This window comes from Passer montanus, unplaced genomic scaffold (genome assembly GCF_014805655.1).
Source record: "Passer montanus isolate IOZ18808 unplaced genomic scaffold, ASM1480565v1 scaffold40, whole genome shotgun sequence".
NCBI classification, from domain to species: Eukaryota; Metazoa; Chordata; class Aves; order Passeriformes; family Passeridae; genus Passer; species Passer montanus.
Window position 1 is genome coordinate 5,599,889 of NW_024368819.1, and position 23,087 is coordinate 5,622,975.

The 23,087-nt window shown below is 42.9% G+C and overlaps 1 protein-coding gene across 4 annotated transcripts in view; it reads left to right on the plus strand.

The window, feature by feature from the left end:
• Nucleotides 1-8,408: 8,408 nt before the first annotated feature.
• Nucleotides 8,409-23,087, plus strand: part of AGPAT4 (1-acylglycerol-3-phosphate O-acyltransferase 4) — a 72,744-nt gene continuing 58,065 nt past the window's right edge. The window contains exon 1 of one of the 4 annotated variants that reach the window (XM_039719021.1): nt 8,409-9,129. In XM_039719021.1, the coding sequence (XP_039574955.1) occupies nt 8,943-9,129 (187 nt within the window). In that variant the 5' untranslated portion in view covers nt 8,409-8,942. Of the gene's footprint in view, nt 9,130-15,483; nt 15,608-16,297; nt 16,416-23,087 lie in introns of those variants that run through there. The other 3 variants (XM_039719019.1, XM_039719023.1, XM_039719020.1) reach the window with 3 other exon arrangements.

The window sequence follows — 23,087 nt, forward strand, 5'->3', positions numbered from 1 at the left end:
TTCACTCTTGGTGATTCCCCTTGTGAACAGGAAAATCAGACATCAGGATAGAAGAGACATCTCCAGTGTACAAAAAACTCAGACTATGAGGTCACTGATGTCTCAAATGCTACTAGTCCCTGGGGGTGGCAAGAGAAAGCAATGTTTAGGAAGCCAAATGCAGCCATTTGTCTCAAAGGAGCAGCTGGTGATGAGATGCTCTTATTAATGAAATGGGATTGCTCAGTGTTGTCGATTTACTGCAGTTAGTGTAGCCAATTCTGATTCATGCTACCATTATGGATACCAAGCCTAGGAGTCAGCAGGCTTTGTTTTTTTATTGTTAGTACTCAAGACACTTGTGATTCAAACATTTTTTAAAAAGCAGTAGATATAGAGTGCTTATGTAGAATGTTTTATGGTTGAATTGCCAAGTGACTGACTGACAGATCCCAGAGTTCAGTTTCCTGGACCGGTGATTCTTAGTCATCTGCCAGTTGTTGAGTAGGAAATGACATTGGCTATGTTATTCATGTTGGGAAAAATATAAATCAGTGTGGTTTGTAGGATTAATAACACACTGCTAGCATAGAAGTGAGCATGCAAATTAAATAGTGTCAAATCACTCTGCTAAACCTGCACCAAACAGCTGGGGCTCGGCTCAGGAGCTGAGGAGGACACGAGCTCACCAGGCTCTGCGTGTGCACAATGAGCCATTCTTTTGTTAACATTGATGGCTTGAGGTCAGGGCACCTGAACTCCTGTGACAAATGACAGTAAGATGACACTGAGGACTCTCCATAGAGCAAGAAGTGCCCCTTAACAGCAACGCAGATCCTTTGTCCCCATGAGTTTTTAATGCATCACACATAAATGATCTGACATGTACCGTACCCAGCTTTGGTACTTCTGCATTTCCTACTGCATTTTCTGTAAAACTTCATTGTACCATCTAATACAAACACATGCCTAGTTAAGCAGTTCTGATGTTGAGCTGTAAAGTAAATCTTTCTCAGAAAACAGTCCATTCCATGTACTGTATCCAGCAATTTTTCATGAGGGATTTGTGAAGCAGGCAGCCCTGTCATAAGGCCACACTTCAACTGTTCTAAAGTACCACTTTAGTATGTTAGTACCAGGTTTAGGTGGCCAGCACATGGAGGTTCACTCCTCCAGGGCCAAGTGGGAGTACCACCCAATTTCTGGCTGAGCTATCTGGGCATTTAGCCACAAGGTCACTTAGCACAATTTCCTGTAGGAGAGGTATTTAGAGCAAGGCCTTTGCCTCAGGTTTGATGAATGTATTAAATTGGTGACAAGGGACCCAGCATCAAGTAATGTGATGCTCAAGGAACCTGAGGACTGGTTTCAGAACAGCCTGGCAGTGGTTTGTAAGAGCTTGCTATCTACTATCTACTGCAGTATTTTTTCCCAAAGGAAGTGGACTGCAATTTCAAATTCACAATGCAGTTTCAATTGACTACAAAGCAGTTGCCTGAATAAACAGACTGATTTGCCACTGTCTTTTGTCAGATTCAGACTACTGACTACCTCCATGGCCTGTTGTCATTCATACCCCTAACTATCCCCTAGCTTCAGCTTGCTTTTCACAGAATCAAAGAACACAAGAGAAAAAGATGCCATGGGGAAGCTTGTGCCGTGAAGCAAAGATGGACCCTGGGCTGCATCCAAAGCAGCATGGCCAGCAGGTCAAAGGAAGTAATTCTCCTCCTCTACTCCATTTCTATGAGACCCCACACAGAGTGCAGCATCCAGCTCTGGAACCCCCAGCATAGGGATGATGTGAACTTCCTGGAGCCAGTCCAGAGGAGGGCCAAAAAAATGATCAGGGGGCTGCAGCACCTCTCCTGTGGAGTCAGGCCAAGAAAGTTGTGCTTGTTCAGCCTGGAAAAGAGAAGGCTCCAGGGACACCTCTTTGTGGTCTTTCAGTATCTGAAAGGGGCATACAAAAAAACTGTGGAGGGGCTTTTTCCAAGGCATGTAGTGATTAAACAAGAGGGAATGGCCTTAAGCTGAAAGAGGGTAGATTTAGATTAGATATCAGGAAGAAGCTCTTTACTCAGAGGCTGGTGAGGCACTGGCAGAGGTTTCCCAGAGAATCTGTGGATGCCTCATCCCTGGAGATGTTCAAGGCCAGACTGTACGGGGCTTTGAGCAACCATGTCTAGTGGAAGGCATCCCTGCCCATGGCAGGGGGGTTGGATTTTTAAGATCCCTTCCAACTCAAACCAAAATGATCGAAAAGCTGATTTCTAGCATACACAGAGAACCAGGGCCCTTACACTGAAACACTCCTGGGGGCTGCTGCGATTTGTGCTGGAAGCCACCCACACTTAGGACTGAGATGGACAAGAACACAGACATCACATGAGAGCAGCTGGAGGCAAAAGCAAGCTCTTACAGAAATGGCCTGTTCTTTTGTGTCTGATAATGGTTCTAGAGAGCCTCTGAACTGGTGGGACAGTATTACCTAGTTTGCTCCTACCAAAATGTATGACATGCCTTTCTTAGATCCCTGGCAAATCCTTTTAAATGTTGCCCCATGAACAGGCTGCAGGATAGCACGACATGATATAGAACTGGAACCAAACGTGTAAAATACACTGTGATCAGTATTCACAGTTAATGATTAGTAGAAGCCAGAGATTTTCAACTATTTTATGTACAAACACTTCTGTTCTAAGGTTTCCATACTCAAGAGTTTTAGATTCAGGAACTATTTTCCTTTTCTCTGGAAGTTAGTAATTTTCTTAATACACTATCCTTATTCAGGAGCCAGTTCTGAAACTGCATCTACTGCAATCAAGGAAATGCCACTGGGAGTAAGATCAGGCCAAATTATAGAAAATTAAGAGCTAAGACCTCTTGGGACACTGGAAATACATAGGTTCCCTAAACCATCACTTCAGTGGGGAAGAAAAGTCAACAGGAAGAAATTAAAGGAAATACAATGTCTTGTACTCTTTTCACAGAACACATATTTGCTCCATTTAGTGGGATAAAGCAGTCTGTAGTGTACTATATTTTTTCAATTGTGTTTTTCACATCACAAATATTTGACAGCCCAAGACAAAACCAGCGCAAGATCTTACCTGGCTCTTTTACTCATTTTCTCTAAGCTGCTAATGCGGTTTGTATTTCCTGTTATCAAGTATCATGCAATCTCTTTCTGCAATTTAGTACGAAAAATGATGTTTCGAATTTTTTCATTCCACAATGTGTGTAACAGACATTTACAAAAACTGCAAGTATCCAGCTTTTACCCAATTAGCTTTTAGCTAATGCCTTTTTTATTTAAAAATCTATTCCATCAACCAGTGGCTCATTATGAGAAAGAAAGCAACAGCAGAGAATGTCACTTAGCTCAATTTTTGAGGAGTCGAATTTGCTGACACAGCGGATTAGTCTATAAGGTGTACTACTAAATTTAACCCTTCTGTGACCAATAACCATACTTCACACAATGTCTCTAAAGTGTAGGACCTTTATGAATCATTAGTGGGCTCTACTAAAGTATAAAGATTAAAAATTGGCTCAAATCTGCTCTTCAAATACATAAGACTACACAGAAATTGAAAAAATTATATCTATTATCCATATGAAGAACCTATATAAAGACTGTTGCTTAGCGATTATTTCCTAGCACTCAAACCATGGTTTATCCCACAATTTTCTTGAAAAGTAGACCCTTCTTGCAAAATAGCTCTTTTATCCCTTCAGATAAAGCTGTCTTTACAAAAATAGCATTTAGGAGAACATGGGATGAGACAGCTACAGCTGGTAAAACAAGAGTTGAGTCCTGTCTTGTATTTCCAGTATGGACAGTGTGGTGTGGGGTTGGTGAGAGCACATGCAGCAGGCAATGTGTTCTTCAGTGAGAAAGTGTGAGTCTTTTTCCTGGCTCTTCTTCAAGGTTTTTTAAATGACCTTTCCAATTCTGTGTGATTGAACAAATAATCAAACACTAACTTCAATGTAAATTTGACAACAGAACTAGAGTTGTTACCTGGCAGAATGAAGATGAATGAAAAGTGTGGCTTAAAGAGTCTGTCTTTTATGGGTGGGGTAAGGATACAGCCATTCACAAGGTGAAGACAGTGCTGCAGAATTAATTACAAGCTAGATCAAGAAGACCCCACTTATTGCAGGGATTGCCATTTTATGTAAATTTGTACAAAGCTCAAAATGGCAGGCTCACATAGCTCATCTCTACACACTACTGTGGCATATAGCAGCCTTGTTCTCATCATACTGAAGTAGTTATTTCCTCTTCTAGGTGAGGAAATGAACATATGCAAGCAACAAGAATAATTGTGTGATTTGTTTTTGACTGTAAATGTCTCTGTAACTACAGAGACAAAATATGCAAATTAGGTATTGCCCTTGAAGAGCTGGAGAGCAGACAATGTGCTGTGCTTCCTTGATGTAAACAGTTATGCATAAACAGCATTTCTTTTTACAGGGTCTGTGCTACTCCAGCTTCCAAGTGTTCAGACCAAGATTTTTCTTCTACAGTTCCTTATCTGAGCTTTTCTGCAGTTTCCTGAGTACCCTCTAAACAACCCTTACCTTTGCAGTTCCAAAGAGATCTTCCCTCTACGATCTGAGAGGAATTCCACCCATGTGCACTCATGACCATGCCAGTAACAGATGTTGCATCTTTGCATTTCCAAGGTGCCACTGAAGCCCTCACCATTTTGTCACACTCTGAACTACACTTAATCAGAGCTGCAAGATTTCCTCCTGTCATGGGGTAGGTGTTTGTATGTGTGTGCATGCATGCATGTCCACGTGTGTCTAGAACATCTGCTCTGTCACCTGTACATGTAGGTATATCTAAAGCTAATCATCTGAATCATGAAGTTTCAGCCCAAAGTGGTCCATGCAGAACTCTTCACTTTAATCAAGTTTTAAGAAAACAAGAAAAACAAATCTGTGACATTTGTAGCAGATACATGTATAAAGAGAAACAAAGGATCCTGTTCTCCTCATAGGCAGACTCAAGTTGAATACTTAAAACAGCTACAGAAATAATATTTACAATGTGTAAGGAGTATTTATTTTGTGGATGTCAGCAGATATGAAAATATTTGGTGTAATTCTGAAAAGAGTAATTTGGGAAACATTTTGTATGGTAGGATCCTTGGTATTTACTAAGGAATTGTATTCTTTAAAAAGTGTAAAGAATTTACATAACTGATTAGTAATCATACACTTGTTGCAGAAAATAAAGCATGCTGAAAGAATAAACATGTTCAAAGAAACAGGTTTTGGCATCTCACTCAGTATTCTTTTTGTACAGACTAGACTTTGTAAAGGGTCAAATTGGACAGCCTGGAGCTTAAATTCCTGTAACTTGTCTCACACAGCTCTTTTGCTAATGCCTATTCAGTTAAAGAATGAGTCTCTTCTAAAATTAACTGTAGCCACAGGGTTTAATTTTAACAGCATGCTTCCATTCGTGAGCACTGTGTGGCTTCTTTGAAGGGAAGTGGGAGTTTCTGTATGAAACCAGTGGATTCACTGTATAGCTGAGGTAGAGGAGAAGATGGCAGGTGTCACAGTTGGGGTTAGTCCACACTAGAAAAGCTTGCCCAGAAAAATTAATTACACAGGGACTGGGTGTGATTTTCAACACCACTCCCCCACTGGCCTATTTAAACTGGTACACCTGCATCCGCATTACAACTTTTAGCATTACTATAGTGCATTGCATCAGTTTTGGTTTCCATACTTCAATAAACTGTCAGCCTATATTAACCTATGTATAGATATTTTCTTGTGGTTTCCTAGTGGGAAAGGATTGTGCAGTCATACTATGCACATCAATCCTTAGTATAATTCCTCCCTGACCTTGTTAGCTGATTGTAATCAATCCCCAAAAAGCAGCAGAGATCTCAGACACAATTACTTTCCCACAGTTTTCATAAAGACGGATAAGCCAAGTACAGGAAAGACTTCCTGTTATTGCTGGCATAAGGGGCAGCGTGCAGTTCAGCCTTTATTACACTCAGTCTACACAGAAGAGGACCATTATGAATGCTTTTAAATGAAAGAAACAAGCCTTTTATAACCCACACCTTATTAGATATTGGAGATTCTAACCATAAGACATGCAGCGAGAGCAAACTGGACCTCTTGAGTCCAGCTGCTCATGGCAGTGTATGCCAGTATATCCCATGTTAGTATCCACCTATCAGTCTGGCAGCATCAAAAGCAGGGGTGCTGCCTCATTTCTCTAGGCTGGCATAAGTAGCACTGCAGAACTTTCCAGGACAGACAAGCTTTTGCTTGCAATAAAAGTTCTGCAGTCAAATTCACAAATCATTTAAAAGTGCATGTGGTGAGCAGGGTTGGGGTCCAGCTGTGAGAACCAGCAAGCATGAATTTTGCTTCAGCAATGACAGATACCTGGCTTCCTCACCAACTGGAGTGCACACTTTGCCCAGTGGGACTGGAGGGGATGAGGGTTGTTTGGGGTTTGTTTTTGTGGTTTTGGTTTGTTATTGTTGTTGTTATCACATTTTTGTTATGTTTATTTCTTACAGGGAAACTCACTGAAAATCACACAGCGATGGATAGCTGGGAGGCATCATTGCCTGGCGTAAGTTCCTGATTAAACTCTTCAGTCTTGCCCAATGCAAATAAAGTATTTGCATGCCCACTAAAAACAAGGAACAAAACTGCACTGAGGGTGCAAACCAAGCACTCAGTACAAAGAATGCCAAAACTGAGACATACTCCATTCAGTGCTCTGGAGGGCAGAGCTTACAAAAAGAGAATCAGATTCCTTTTTATTCTCCTTGTTCCACCACCTAGAAAATACTCAGTGAGAACATCACAAGGCCTACTCTTAGCTCAGAAGTATTTTTTCCTATGTGCTTTTCAGTCTTAGTCATTACCATGGTATCTAACAGCTTCACAAGACTTACCTTTTAATCCCCAACTTAAATATGAGAGGTTTATTATTCATATATTCCTGGTTAGTCTTTTGAAAAATAGATGTACTGTATCAAAATGAGAATTTGCCTCCCCAGTGTAAAGTTTTCTCAGGTGTAAAGCGTCCATAAAGCCTATTACATTCAGCTGCAGCTTAACACTAAAGAAAAGCAAGAAGACAGATTCTTATTATGGCTTCACAGAAAATCAGAACATACACATAGCCAGCTGCAGAGAGTTTGGTTTCAAGGAAAACAAAGTAAAATATGTTGAGAAACTATCACACTCAGCATCAGAGTGCCTGATTTTTGGAGTCTTGGCTCTCAGGATATTACCTAGATGCTGAGTAAGATACCTTGGAGTAATATCCCAAGAATCTGTAGGTGTAGTTCACAAAGCTGCTTCAGGTAGGTGGTCAGGGATGCTTTGGACATGGCTGTGTTACAAACCTAGCCATTCTACAGAATTAACCGCCTCATTCACTGATTTTAAATTTTTCCCCTCTTCCTGGAATTAGCCCTTTTTCAAAATGCAGACACAGGGTCAGACTTTTAAAATACGGCTGGAGGAACTCCCTTTACCAATCTCTCCCTTTACCACATAGCAGTTCAGCAGCTAGACCAGCGGTCAGTAAGCCAGATTCAACTCCTCCATGACCAAACGGGACGAAGGTGACTAAATCTTGACCTCCTGAACAGTACACTCAACACACCCCATCAGCAGGAACCTGTCAGGGCACTGATGGTGCACTTACATCTTGATGGCCCTGACCAGCTTCACGTGGGACCCACACGCACAGCCCATGGCCCAGAGCTACATTTAAGCCCAGCTCTGAGCCTTTAGTCCCTGTCAGAGCTTTCCAGTAGATACATATGTGCTTTATTTGGTCTCCTGCCTTGTTTCCTGACCCTACTGTAGCTCTGTTTCCAGCTGCGGCCTTATCTTCTGCTGCTCTTTGTACAATCTTCAGACCTGTTTCGTTGCTTCACCTTGTCTAGGACTGTCAGAGCAGCTGCACGCTGCTCAGGTATTGTGGCCAAGTGCTCTGGCCAGTGAGTACACTGCCTGTGGCGTGGCTACCCTCAGCTCCAGGCTTTTCCTCCCCTGAGCAGCAGCCTGGCTATTGCTGCTCCCTAAGAGCAATAGCACTAATGATAACTGCAACAATGAAATATAAATGCAATGAAAAGAGAGAGAGAAATAAAACAAGTGATGTACAGTAGAGTGCTCAGCAGACACCGACTGATGCCTAGCCAGTAGTTGCTGACTGGACTTAAACCATGACAAGTGTTTAACTTGCATTCATCTTACATTGAAGATAAACAGGGATTCTACGTGGCTGCTATGGACCGGGACTGGAACAGGGCTTTGCTCTATCCAGCTCAGCATCTGCCAGCCCCCAGCCTCGGGAGCCCTCCAGCCCTGCCATAAGCAGACACCCAGCAGCTGACAGTGCTGTCCCAGCGATGTGTCATCCCAGTCACCACCACCTTCCAATGCTTTGGGTGTTTATAATAGACTCAGTTCCTGCTGTTCCCTATTCATGGCAGCTGCTCCACACCCCGCAATCAGAGCCTGGCAGCCAGTGTTTGCGCTGTCATATAAAGTGAATATTGTGTGTCAGGGTACTCGGTGCTTGGATGGCTGCCACGGCATTTATCTTTTTCCACAGCATCCAGGCCGTGCAGTAGCTTTCTGTTGCCCGGTTTCTACTTGAAGGGTCAGACAGTCACAGGTGAGCATCGCCCCGCGTTTGCCGCGGTGAGGGATGACGAGCAGCCAGCTCCGATCAGCGCCGGACACGCTGAGGGGACAGGCGGAACGCCGCGCCCCTTCCCCCGGGCCGCTGCTTCCCGCTGCTTTCCCTCCCCGGAGCCCGCGGCCCTTCCTCAGCCGCGGCGCGGCACCGGGAGCTCTCCTTCTCCGCTCCGGCGGCGCCCCGAAGGGCGGGCGAGGCCGGAGCGGGGAGGGGTCCCCTTCCCACCGCCCCCGGAGGAAGTGACATGCTGACGGCGGGAAGGGAAGGCGAGGGGGGCCCTGTTCCCGGAGTGGAGCCGCCCGGCGGGTGGAGCCTGCCGGCCCCGCCCGAGCCGCCCGCCGCGTGCAAAGTAGTGGCAGCCGGTGCGGCTCGGCCGCCGCCCGCTCCCGTCGCTCCAGCGCGGCACGCGTGCCCAGGCCCGCCGGCGCCAGGTACGTGCTCTGCCGCTGGCGCCCTCCCTTCTCCGCCCGGCGCGCTGCCCCGGGCGGGCAGACCAGCCCCGAGCCAGCCCCTCCCTGGCGCTGCCGCCCTCGCTGTGGCGGCGAGGCGAGGGACCGGCAGCCGCCGGCGGGGCGTGCGGGAGAGGCGGGCGGTGGGCTGCGCGTACAAGTTCCCTGATTTATTCGCCGCCGGCTGGGGCTCCTCCGCCGCCCGGACCCGGGCCGTCTCTCCCGCGGCCGCCGAGAATTTTCCTGCCGCCTGCGGGCCCCCTTTGTGTGGCGAGCTCTGCCCGCGCCGGGGTTTCCGTGGAAACGGCGGAGCTACGGCGGCCCAGCCCCGCCGAGCCCCGCTCTGCCGCGCCGGGCGGGCGTGCCGCCCCTTCCACTTTCTCTTCGGTCCGGCCGCTCGGCGCGGCTGGGGTGGCCGGGGATGGGGCGGGCGGCGCGGGTGCCCCGGGAACGGGCGGGTGCCCCGGGAACGGGCGGGTGCCCCGGGAACGGAGCGGGCGGGCGCGGGGCGGTGGCGGCGGCTGCTCCGACCGCCGTACCCCGGAGTCCGTGAGCTGAGGCGGGGAGAGGTCAGTCTGCCTCCCGGGTGTCGTGCTCACGTGCTGTAGGAGCTCTGCCTTTCACCTATCGGCGTCTGTTGATGAAGATGTTTAAGCCGAATTAAATAATGGCCGCGAACTGAGTTAAGGTGTGTCGGCTGATACCATGTGGTGAACATTATTTAAATAACAAGTAATGCTTTTTAGCATTTATTTCAACAAGTGAGCACTCACTCGAATGGTTGAAAAGGCAACCCACGAAAGAGTCTGTTTCAACAATGTCACACCGAGACTTCTGGTCCTTATCTTTGTTACACATTTCTAAAAGTCGTGTTTTAAGTCCCTGTACAGACATCTGAGGATGATGTACCTTATGCAGGTGCTTGTGTGGGAGAGAGCAACCTTGCTGCTACATGAGAACTGAAAATGCTTTACAACAAGGTAGAAGGATGCCAGAAACTCTCAAACAAAAAAACCCAAGCATATATTTAAAAACAATGATGCCTCCTGCCCAGGAAGTTATACCAGGAGATTGTAGCCTCAGCTTATACTGATAATGACTTCACACTAGAGTGAGTAGGAAAAGAATTAAAAACTGCTGGAGTAGAGAAACTGCTGTGAAGCAGCCTAAGCTGAAATTTGCAGCCTTTTTTTTTTTCTCTAACTTCTCATGTGAGGGATAAGATTGGTGTAGACATACAGAGGTCTGTTTGTGTATGCCAGGACTACTTCTGTGTAAAGACTGACTGCATGGATCAGTAGAATAGTTTATGTGCTCTAAATGTTTGCTATCATTTTCTTTCTCTAGTTGCTTGTATCTGATCCAATGCTGTGGTTTTCCAAACACTATGGATTGAAACACATATTTATTCACTTTAGAAACTTGTGTAAATATTACATGTAGCTTTCCTCTTCCCTGTTAATGTTTTGCATTAACGATGCCTGAATAAGCTGTACTGAAAAATGAAACTTTAACTATGTTTTATGGATGACAGGGCCAGGTTTCATGTGGAAAAATATATTGGGAAGGCTGCAGAGAAGAGAGCATATTGCAAACTGCTTATGGATAAAGGTTGCTCTTAAGTAAAGTTTAGTTGTGTTTTTGGCAAGCACTTTAACAGATTTTAGTAATTGTCTCACAACAAGGTGGAAGTAATGTGTTTTAGGAGAGGAGAAGTTGTACAGAGAGGTTAGCACTTGCTCAGAGTTACAGAACAGAGAATGCTGTGCCCAGAGTACAGGAATTAACTGTGTTTCTTGAAACTCAGTCTGTGTCGTTTTGTTTCGGAGGGTGTTTTTACAGTAAGTCTTGTTTTGTCCAGCGCAAATGCAGAGGTGCTGGAGCAGTGCTCATCTCTCTCGAGTGAGGTGTGCTCTCCTGGAGTGATGGTTGTACATCATTCACAGTTTAATGGACTTACTGTGCTGTAGCAGACAGGAGTTTTGTAGGGGAAGGGGTCTCTTGCAGATGATGGATGAGAATCTCACAGCCTACTCTGCCCTGCTGGAAGGAGTGGATTGTTTTTTCTGTTGTGTACCCTTGATTTTATTGCTAGAAGGTGAAGACTTGGAACAATACCCCTTCAAATCTCTTTTTGCAGGGGTACAAACCCAGCTGTGCTGAGAGTAGCAAGGTACTATTCTTGTGTTGCAAATGAATGCTTGTGGCCCTTAGACCCTGTATTAGTAATTTTGTCTTAAATTTTAAGAATTCCAGTTTCCACTGCATGATGTGGAACACCGCTTCCCTAACTAACATCATCACTAGTCCTGCTGTCAGTGTGTCCTGATAAGGGAGCAGGAGTGCAACAGTGCATAGTAAGGCACTGTGCATGTGCTTTACTCAGAAAAAGCTTTTGCAACTGTGGGCCTTGCTAATTAGGGAGAGCATTATACCAGCCAAGGCAACTGTCTCATCAGGTGTGTTTGATTCAGCTGTTCTGAATGCAGTGGGCATTTTTTAAGGGAAGTAGAACTGTGGCAGAGCAGTACCCTACCCTGTGTGCTTTGTTGCCTTTCAGCACTGGTATGTGGCGGATGAGAATGTTTTTTCCCTGAAGTGCTTTATCTGTGGGGTGGCCTTGCCCAGTGATTCATTTTGGGGTGCTTGGGAAAGTTTGCTCACCAGTTTGGTGGTCTTGGGCTCATTCACATCTGTCTGTGGTGAGTACCCTGATCAGCTCTGACTAATGCTTGTGTGCTGCTCAGAAACTGCTGACTCACTTCGTTTCCATGCTTTTCCCCTGCCTTCCTCCAGTGCCTCGAACTGGAAAGGAGGTAGGGTCCAAGGTAAGGTCGGAGAAGGATGAAATGGAAATGAATGAGAGTAACTGTGTGTTGAGGCAAGGATGAAGATGCTGCAAAGACCCCTCTTTGATAATGTAAGAAAAATACGATAGCTGCAATGGATTTGCTGAAAAGGCACATAAGCTGTGTGTTAGGAACCGAGCAGAGCAGCATAGCGACTGCAGTGAGCCCACCAGGAGATGCTGGGTTATGGTCCTGCTAAATGGTCTGTTCTTCAGCTTGAACTTAAAGCCTTTTTACTTCTTAGGCCACTGTTTTGACTTTCTGCTCTTCTGTCTGTCGTGTCATGTTCTGCCACAAAGAGCTTTACACTGAAATAATTTTCTGCTTCTTGCAAAAGGGCTGACCCAGCTTGAGGTTTCTACTGTAGCATAAATAACAGGAACAGGGAAAGGTGATTAACCAGTCCTAGGCTGGAAGGGAGTCAGAAGGTTAGGAGTTGCAGGCAAATACAAGCACACTGATTTCAGTTGCATGTGGATAGAGGTCACTGAGAGAGTTTACTTGCCAGAAGATTAGGAGTTGCAGGCAAATACAAGCACACTGATTTCAGTTGCATGCGGGACTGTTAACATCTGAAAAACCTCTGATGTGCACTAGATTTCCTTTTAATTGGACCAACAAAGTTAAATTTCAGTCACGGTTTCCCAGCAGGACCAAGGTGGATGTAAATGTTTGTCCATGCTGGTTCAGTTGGCAGATAATGCAGGTCTTTCAACCTGTCAGAAAAAGTATAAGACTCAACACCTGCTGTTAAAGACAGGGAAAAAAACATATTTGGGGGCAGTTTATATGTGGAAATGGCACGTGATTTCAAGTGACAGCTACTTTGTGAAAGTTAAACTGTGTCCTGCTTCTCTCGCTGTCTCCATGTTATCTGTGTCTTCACACATTGCCGTTTGCTGCTTCTTACCATGTTTTTTAGCATTTTGGAAAATACTATTACTGCAGATACTGCTTTGGACTTCTGGAAGGTTTTGAAGCATTCTGCCTGCAAGTAGACTGCAGTTGCTCTTGAATAATTTATGAGGTTCCCCCCTTCAAGTCACAGGTGATTAGTCAGGGGTTAATTCTGTGATTCTGTCTCACTGTATATTTTTTACATGCCTGTGCCTGTGAGTGTGTACATAATTACTGCATTTCACCCAAGGAGACAGAAAAAAGCTTCATTTTGAATTTAAGCCTTGTAAAAGTATCTTAAAAATACTTAAAGTAAGCAGCAGAAATGCTCAAAGCCAAGCTTTTAAAAGGACCTGGGTATGTGCAGTTGTTGAGTGATGCTGTAGAAAATCCAGGTAGGTGTTGATGTATCTACTGCTTAGTTGATAGAGTGAGTGCAAAATTTATTAAAATGTTCCTAGATTCCTAGCTGCATGTTTAGGAGCTGTTAACATCTGCACACTTGCCAGTAAAGTAAATGCAGTAGATCAAACACTTGTCTCTGAATGATCTTGCTGGATGTTTAAGATGTTTTTGACTAGCCCTGGCTGTAGGTGCTGAGAATACAGGATCATTAATTAGTTACATCACGTTTGGCTGTTTTGGAGTCATAACGTTTGCTAAACAATAAAGATAATTGAAACTTGTTGAGAGATTTCTTCTGGCTTCAACAGAGTTTGAATTGGGTCCAAAATGAAACCTCCCTTTATTACTGGTGCCTGTGATAAAGGCTTTTATTCTCTGAAGTTCTCAAATTAAATCAGGCTGTTAGGGGACTGATGGTCAGGTAGAATGAGGAGGCTGAAAGTATTCCTAGTTCATGTTGTGGCAAAATAGTTCTGAACACTTATATCATGAGGCAGAGGTGAGAGAAAACATATAGAATGGGACTGCTGAATGGGACTGCTTTACTGTGGGTAAAATTGTCACCATGTTTATTTGGGTTTTTACCTGGCATCTGGATGTCTGGTTGTTTCCTGTGTAGGTACATCTGAGCCTTTCACTGAAGCTGGTATCTTATTTTTTGGAACCATGGCCTCCACATCTCAGTTATGAGATTTTTTTTTTTAAGTATTAGGTTTTAGCTCTTTAGGGCAGGAGTTTGTTTTATTTGAATAATAAATCTGGAAGCTTTGTTCTTCACTTAAGCTATTTTCTACAGAAGGAATCATTAAACAATATTTAATTAATAGGTACTAATATCCTGTGTATCTCTGTCTTGGTGTGGCTACATCTCTTGTTTGCATTGTCATTTCCAGTTTTGGGATGTGATTTTCATAAAGGAGAAATTCAGCTACTTTATACTCTTCAGCATCATATGATAGAATACCAACAAATTAAATCAATACTTAAAGGTTAAAAAAAGGCCTTGTGAGTCTTTTTCTGTTTAATGTTTCCTTAGTATTCAAAGAGCATACTAATGTTGCTTCATATTAATTAAAAATATGCAAATGGCTTAGCTGAAGGAGACTGTCTCCTGTCACAGAAGATACAAAAACCTGACAGCTCGCTTGGTGCTGTAATCAGGTAATGGCACTTCTTGTTTCCAGCACGGTTAACAATGTGTTGTGATCTGTACTGGAAGCTTTTGGATTCCCTCATGGAGAAGGTCAGTGCTGTTGGCTCATACTGTGTGGCTTGGAAGCACAAAGAATGTGGTCTGTGCCCTGTGCCCGTTGCATCTGTGGCAGCGTGGGCAGCAGGGCTGAGACCTGCCAGGCAGGAGAGCGTGGTTGTCTCCAGCAGGGGCCACACAGCTGCTCAGAGAGAAGAACCACATTTGAAGTTGCCATACTGGGGTTTTGGGGACAGTAGAAAATTTGTTGCTGGCCCACAGCTCAGTGGTGGAAGTCACACTTGAAACCAGCAGTGCTGTCACCATGGTGCATTTCTCAGCTCAGTGACTTGTGCCCAATCTCTGCCACAATTTTTTTAAAAGATTTTTGCTGCCACAAATTCTATGTTATACTGTAGTTGCACTTTCTGGTTTTTTAAAATAAACAAAGCAACAAAGCCACACAAGTTAGGAATTAGACTCGTAGAAAAAGGCTTGAAGACATTACCCAAAATTACTAAAATGTAAATCACAGTATCAGAAAATATAAAGAGATCTTTATATGTAAGTGAGGAAAGAAAGTTACCCTTTTCCCAGTGCTGTTGAATTTTATCTTCCAATTGATGTCTTTGTAGCATCAGTGCCTTTAATTCCTTCCAAGGGTAAGAATAATAGGAAGGACATATATTTGTGTGCCCACATGTAATACTGCCCACTTGGTGCTAAAGTTGTAACTCGTAGTTTATGGTACAGAACCATCCGAATTGCTGAATACTTGACTTGCATTTCTTGAGGAATGGAGAAAGGAAGGGAAAGCAGAGTGCATTGGATCAGCACATACATGCTGGGTTGTACAGGAGCATTTTATACCTATTGCATCATCTGCTGTGCTGAAGGTCCTTGTGGGATGTGTCCATTCCCCCTCTACTACTCTCTATGTGTGGCTTTAAGAAGGTGTTGCAAGGCAAATGTAAGGGTGGGCAAGAAGGCAAATAAAGGAGTATGAAAAGCACTATTTTGTGTTGAAAGCTGCAGTCTGGGGAAGTGGCAAGTTGTGGTTCTGCTCTTGGCTGTTCTGTGGATTTACTGTGTAACTTTCAGAAGCTCTCTACCAGGGGAGGTAAGAGGAGAGCAGCAACAGGGATCTTTCCATGTTTATTTCACTAGTGTCTTCTGAATGGCTGTAGCTTTTCCTATCAAATGGGATGGATAAGTACAGGCAAAAAATGGACAAAATCTATAACTGCTTTCTAATCCTGTGTAGATGAAGGATTTGATCTTGTATAGAGAAATGTACTTGCTCATGTTACTGAGTCTGCTGAGAGGATATGAAACTCTTCTGCCTGGATACAGCTGCTTATGTGTTAGAGGTGTGTTTGTCTGTTGCAGGACTGGAGTTAGGAGGTGATGGTTTTGTAATCTAACTTTGCAACTCATTGTGGGTAAGAATAGGAGGATTAAATATTTGAAGCTTTGAAGTAAATGTGATCCATGTTTCTGTGTTGCCTCACACATAAATGTGGTTTGGGTGCAGGGGAAGTATTTTGTCTGTTGAGACTGTATAAGCAGTTCCTCTACCTTGTGCTGACTCTTTGTGTTGCTGTGAATGTAATTTATAGTTCTTAAAACAAGGTGAGGGCAATCAGTTGCACAAGCTATGAGTCTTCATAGGAGCCGCCTTCTTTCCAAAGCTTATCTCTTCTCAAGAGAATGTTTGGATTCCCAGCACAATTTAAAAAAGCCGCCCTGTTTTTGTACCAGCTCCTGAATAATCCTTTGTCGGCCTTCTTCCATACGCCCATTTGTTTACGCTCTTTTTAAAAGAAATGTTTTTATAATAACCACTGAAGAGCTCAGTAGCTACTCTTATGTTGGATCTGTTCCTGAAATGCCCAGTGTAGAGGTGATCAGTGTGCCCTTGATGCTGGGTAAGTATTACAATGCAGGTGGCAACATCCTGCTGTACTGCCCCTGCTGCCTCTGTAGTTTTTAATGCGTTAATTTCCTGTATAAGGAGTGATGACATGGATCTCACCCTTGAGAGATTTTTCTTAGGCTGTGCACTGAGGAGCAGTGCCCTAACTACTCTGACTCTGATCTCTCTACTTCAAATGAACAGTTGCCCCAGTTGGTCCATGGCTGTTCTTTACCAAGTTTCATGTATCATAAATGCAAAAAGCATCTCTGCTTACGGACATACGTAGGTGTCTTTATACTTGCTAAGGCTTTGTTTGTTGCAAACATTCAGAATAGGTAATTTAACAAACCACCTGTACTTTTGCAGAATGCCGTAAGTCACTGAAGTGACTTTGTGCAAGCATATTTGTGTTTGGGGTTGTTTTTTATAGCATTCTAGATGACAGTAACATGTGGGTCCGGTTACCTTTGATTAAGCACTTAAGGTTGTCCATGAAAACAAATACTAAATTGTCTGTGAGCATGTGGTATAGTTGCATGTCCTACATCCTTTGTGGTTATTCACCTCAGTCATTTTTGAGGAACTCTCCAGGTTGCTTTTGTTGGTGTGACAGCATAGCCCACATCCTGCTTAGATTCTTAGTATACTTTCTTTTCATTTTTTTGCTGTTTAGTCCTGCGGTCTTGCTTAGTCCCTAAATTTTACTTGTGTGTGGTCCTGCCCTTGTTCTCAGTGCAAGTGACTTTTTAGGTTAATGGACTCAGTTAAAGTAATGAAGTAAAAAAGGAAACAGAGGGACTCAGTGGTCCCCACTACTGAACTCTCAGACTGAACTCTGATAAACTCATCTACATCTTAAGTATCTTAATGCAGCTCTTTATTTTATTTTTTCCCAAGCAAATTGCAGATAATTGTGCTTTATATATATTATATGTGCATATATGAACGTATTAAAGTACAGAAGTCTGTGTGGGAAAGAGTTGAACAGCAACACTTGGCATTTTGGGAAGAAGCAACTTGCCTTCCAGTGCTATTTTTGTTGAACTTCATGTTCTGCACCCAAGATAACTGATGTACTTCACCCTCACGTATTTTTTGAGGATCTCTTTAGATGCTTGGAACAGAAGTGCTTAACTTCAAGGGGTTTATTCTTTCCAAATAAATACCTCCTCTCAGCATCAAGCACTACAGTCTCTAAATGTTGCATCTCCAAGGAGTTTTGTATTGATACATGCTTAAGTTCATCTCCCTTCTCCCTGAATATTTCATGCTTCTGGAAAAAGGAGCAAGACTGAACTGCTTCTCATCAGAACTTGGGCAGTTGCTCCCCCTCTTTCCCACTCCTTCCCAGGCCATTCGTGCCTCTCTTGAACGGCTGTCATCCTCCTCACCTTGCTGTATAAACATTGAGTCTAACAGGAGCTCTGCTATGCATTTTGCAAGTAAGGTATGTGTACACAGAGGACTTGTGTCCTGGTAGGCATGCAGAGTTTGTGTAGATGCTTTCTCTACATTAGATCACAGCAGGAAGAAAATTTAAAAGGGAGAAGGGGAAAGCATTATGCTGTGATAACAGTTTGAAAACTTCCAGATTAATACTTTTATTTCCTCAGTTGACACTCTGTTATGCAAATTATCTCTCCGCTCACTAGAAGATAAACAGTAAGTCAGTTTTATAGCAAGTATATAAATTTGAAATTCTAAATCTTGCTGGTAGATGGTGGTATGCATTCTTCAGCTTTCAAAACAGCCAGACTGACTGATCTCTCCATTGTAACAATGTGCAGCTCGGGAATGCAGGACTCCTCGTAAAAATCTAAAAGCATTCCTAAGTTCCCTTAAATTTGGGAAAAAGTCTTAAGATATGCTCAAGTTATTCCCAAGTTTGGGACTTTTTGGAGAAATTGTGGCGGGTTGACCTTGCCTGACTTCCAGGTTTACAGCAAATTATTCCCTCACTCCCCTTCCTCAGCAGGACAAGGGAAGAAGATAGGACAGAAAAGTTTGTGCATTGAGGTAAGGACAGCAGGGTCGTTCACCAGTTACCATCATCGTCAAAACAGACTCTACTTAGAGAAGTTGAATATAATTTATCATCAGCTGATGACAAAGAAGGGCAGTGAAAAAATGCTCTAGTGGTTGCCTTTGGGGGAGGTGGAAAGGGATTCAAGCCCTAATTAAGCATGAGGCAAATAGATAATTCTTCCTCCAGATTTGGGGATTTTTTTGGTGTGGCGTGTACAGATACAGTCTCCTTGTAGATGAATACACACGTGGTTGCAACCTGACTTTTGCTAGCTTGGTGCTCATTGTTAGAAAGAGAAGAGCACAGGGGCTTCCTGTGACTTGCTTTGTGTATGTATTTCACATACAGCTGCACTGTTAAAATACACTCTGATGTATGTGCAGTGCTACTGTCTGTGCTCTTGTCATGGAATCAGTGAGGTTGGAAAAGAATTCGGAGATCGAGTCCAATCTGTGACAGAACACCACCATGTCAACCAGACCATGGCACTGAGTGCCAGGTCCAGTCTTTCCTTTAAATACCTCCAGGGTCAGTGATTCCACTATCTCTCTGGGCAGTCCATCTCAGAGATCGAGTCCAATCTGTGACAGGACACCACCATGTCAGCCAGACCATGGCACTGAGTGCCAGGTCCAGTCTTTCCTTTAAATACCTCCAGGGTCAGTGATTCCACTATCTCTCTGGGCAGTCCATTCTAATGTCTAATCACCCCTTCTGTAAAGAAATTCCTCGTGGTGTCCAACCTGAACCTCCCCTCGCACAGCTGAGGACTGCGTCTTCCTGTCCTGTCTCTGGTTGCCTGGGAGAAGAGGCTGGCCCCACCTGGTTACACCCTTCTTTAGGGAGATATAGACAGCAATGAGGTCACCCCTGAGTCTCCTTTTCTCCAGGCTAAACACCCTCAGCTCCCACAACTGCTCCTCACAGGACTTGGGCTCCTGACCCTTCGCCAGCTCCATTGTCCTTCTCTGGATGTGCTCCAGCACCTCAGTGTCCTTGCAGTGGGGGGCTCAGAAGTGGATACAGTACTCAATTGTGGCCTCACCAGTGCCAAATACAGGGGTTTTGGTGGCAACTGATACTGACTTAAAAGGCACTACTGAAACTGCTTAATCTGACCTGAGCATATTTTCGTAATACTCTTTGTAACTCATCCATCCAAGAGTTGGGTTTAGGTGACAAAATGCAAGAATAGGCATCATCATTATCATCAACAAGTTGGTTGTTTTTTAACTTGCAGCAAAGCATTGCAGGACTGAATCAAAGACTAGTTAAAAGTGAAAATTTTCATGTAAGCTTGAAATATATACTGGGAAAAAAAAAGAGGTAGAGTGCTGACTTGCCTCTCTTTCTAAGTGGATACCAGCTCAGTCTAGATGCTGTCAGATACATACCGTGTTGCTTTCCACACTCCAGTAACTCTATATACTACATGAACTTTGGACACAGTGGGTGACACTTCTTTATTTCATTTGTGTGTTTTCTCTAAAAGTGCAAACAGTTGTGTTCTTTGTGAAATCTCTAGTTGTTGTCTCAAAACACTTACTGACTTGGAAGTATGCAGTAGGACTGTTCAGTGGCAGCAGCCTCTGCTGGCATAGAGTTCTTGACTGGGCATATCACTTCTATGATGTCCTGGTCAGTTAATCTAAGCAGAAGGAAATGCTGAGAGTAGTTGAAGCAGAAAACACAGTGGATCTTGCTGAAGAATGAAAGTTGGAGGAAAAAGAGTTAGAATGAATAGTCATGTAATTTGCTTTTAAACTTGAACATGTGACCTCCTAGTCACCTGAATAGATGCTTGCTGACTTAGTCCCTAAACAGACATTTGAGGTTTGACTCTTCTGTTCTGTATCCAAAGGAAAACAGTTATAAAGAATGTCCTTGTCTGGATTAGATTCTCTAGCTAGCCATTTTCTCCTAATTAAGGGGTGTTTGATAGAAGAGAGCTTCTTGGCAGCATTTTGATCTTAATAGCTTCTGAGAAAATGCATTGATTGGCCCTTTTGTTTTCAAAAGATTGCTGTAATTTTCAGTCATTATCTATAAAGAAATCACTAATTTATTAAACCACCATCATGGATTAAGAATTAAAGACCTGACTCTTTTATCACTTAAACTGGTGTTATGTTGATGTTACCCCAGAGGACTGTTAGAAAGACAGAGTGTAAGGTGTTCCAGTGGGCTCTTAAATGCATGTTTCTAGACCTCATTCATAAGATCAGAACTGATTCTTTTTGTTACTTGTACCAAGAATAAATTGCATTCTTAGAGTTTGGGTAATGAAAACAGTAAATAAAAAAATCTTACGAGTTTATGTCTGAGAAACAAACTTACCTACCGTTCCATATACAATGTTTAGGTTGCATATTTTATAGGTAGTCAAAAGACAAAATTTCTCTGTGTAGTTCCCACTTTTTGGGAAAATAAAGAATTTAAGCAGTGTCTCTCATTTCTTGTTCCTTTTGCAAGCAAGTTAGGTTAGATGCCTTTGGATGGTACTGCTTAAGCCTTAAAACAGCTCTCTGAAGCTTTATCGAATAGAAGTTTGATGACTGAAGTAGGAAAGTGAGGAATTAATTACTTTCAGACATTCCATTGTGGCTTAATAAAATCATAAGGCAATAATTATGTTTTATCAGGGTTATCTCGTATTTGTTTATTTTATTTCTGTGAAGTTTTATTTTTAAAACACAGCGGGAAGTAAATGATTCATATAAACGTAATGTTTTAATAAAGTTTGGTATCTGTTGTAACAAAAAGATAACAAAAAATACTGGATTAATTGGTGGACAAAAGGACTAATTATTTTTGTTACTAAGTCTGTCATCTGATTTCTACAGTAGATTTATGTTGATTATATCAAATAGTGAGTTTTCATGTCTTCACTAAATAAGCAGTGCTCTGGTCTTTATTTGTGGCTGCTGTTTTTATGTTTCATCCCCTGGCTTACTGATCTCTGGGAATTACCTTAGAGTGATTCTGTGGGATAGAATTAAACAGGCAGACTAGCACAAAAAAACTTTCTCATCATTTTTAGCCAAGGACAGTAGGATAAACTCAGTCATCAGGGTTTTGGACACTGTAGAGTCTTTGAAACCATCCACTTGCAAGTAGCTGGTTGCTTCTGTTCTGACTATTTTAAAGAAAGTTGTTGCCTTTTTAATTTTTTGGCTTTGTCTTCTGAGTGTTCACTGGACCGATTAGAGAAGAAACACAACAGTGGTTCCTACTAGACAACATTTCTCATTCTGCTTAGCCTTCAAAAACAAAGCCTTTGGTCAAAGCCCAAGCTAGTAAATTGTCTGCCACCCTAAGAATCATATCTTTAATAGGAAGGCTTGTTAAAGCTGGAAAAGCTTTTTGCAAGTATCATGACAGTGGTTACTACAATGAATAGAGGCCTGTTCTGTCATCCTGAGCTACAGCTGGTGTCAGCTGTGGTACTGAATAGTACAGCAAGATAAAGGGAACAAAAGGGCACATTTTGTCTTCTAATAATAGGCTTGGGACTTCCATAAACTCTTTATATAAATTATGCAACAATACAGATTATCTTTCTTAAATTTTTCCTCATCTTCCTTGCGGTTGAAAAACTGGCTAAATAACTTCCGAAGGTTCTGCAGCAATTCTTGTGTGTGCTCTTTGCTGTGGCGAGCAGAGTCAGCAAAGAGCAGTAAAAGAAATGTTTCAGGTCACTGATCTAGACTCAGTGCCTCACATAATGGGGTCTCATATAAACTAAAAGGATAGGCATAAAGATTTTTTTCAGCAGTTAATTCCCTAGGCTGCTGACAGCTGCTGTTTGGTTAGTGCATGTGACTGGCACATTCAGAAATACTGTCCCAGGGCTTCCTCCCTGGGAAAACTCTTCCATGCCTCAGAGGGGGAACAGTGGAGGAGTAGAACAGGATGGCAGAAGCACCTCCTGTCTGACTGTGTTCAGAATAAGGGGTTGTGTTTACTGCAAGGTGTGTTCATTCTAGCAGTGGTGGTAGCGATGGCGGGGGGAGGTCAATACAATATTTGATAGGTCAGAATACTTTGCAGAGGACGTTTCCTCTGAATGCTCAATTGCTAAGATTGGACTGGACCTTTCCAAAATTATACAAACATTTCATAAGTATCCTGAGAATTGATTCCTTTCTGGAAACACTTCTGGGTCGCGAGTTTGTACTGTTACTGATATTTCATTTCTGGGTTTATGGATTATAACTGACAGAATCAGTGTCAAGGAATAATTGAACAAATTGTGTATGTATTGTGCATAGCCAAGCTTTTATTCTCTTGCCAAAATCGACTGTTATTTGAGTATGAGAGGGGAAGAAGACAATAAAGCTAGAATTAAGGGGCTGCTACCTCTTGTTTGGGGATCATAGTTTGTAGAGAAAAGCACATCACCTAACCAAGCTCTAAAGCTTGCATTTACTTTGGAGCTGCTCTTGAAGATGACAGATGTGACAGTGTATGTCTCATGAAGTACAGACGATTTAAATAAAAATAGAAGTTCATATCAAAACTGTCATTAGGTCAAACCAAAATATTTGCTTATATTTTAACAATGAAAATGTTATAGAAGAGTATTGTAGTCCATGGAGTAGAATCATATGCTCACAGGTTTTGCAGAGTTAAGATTGAAATTTAAGAATTTGTTTC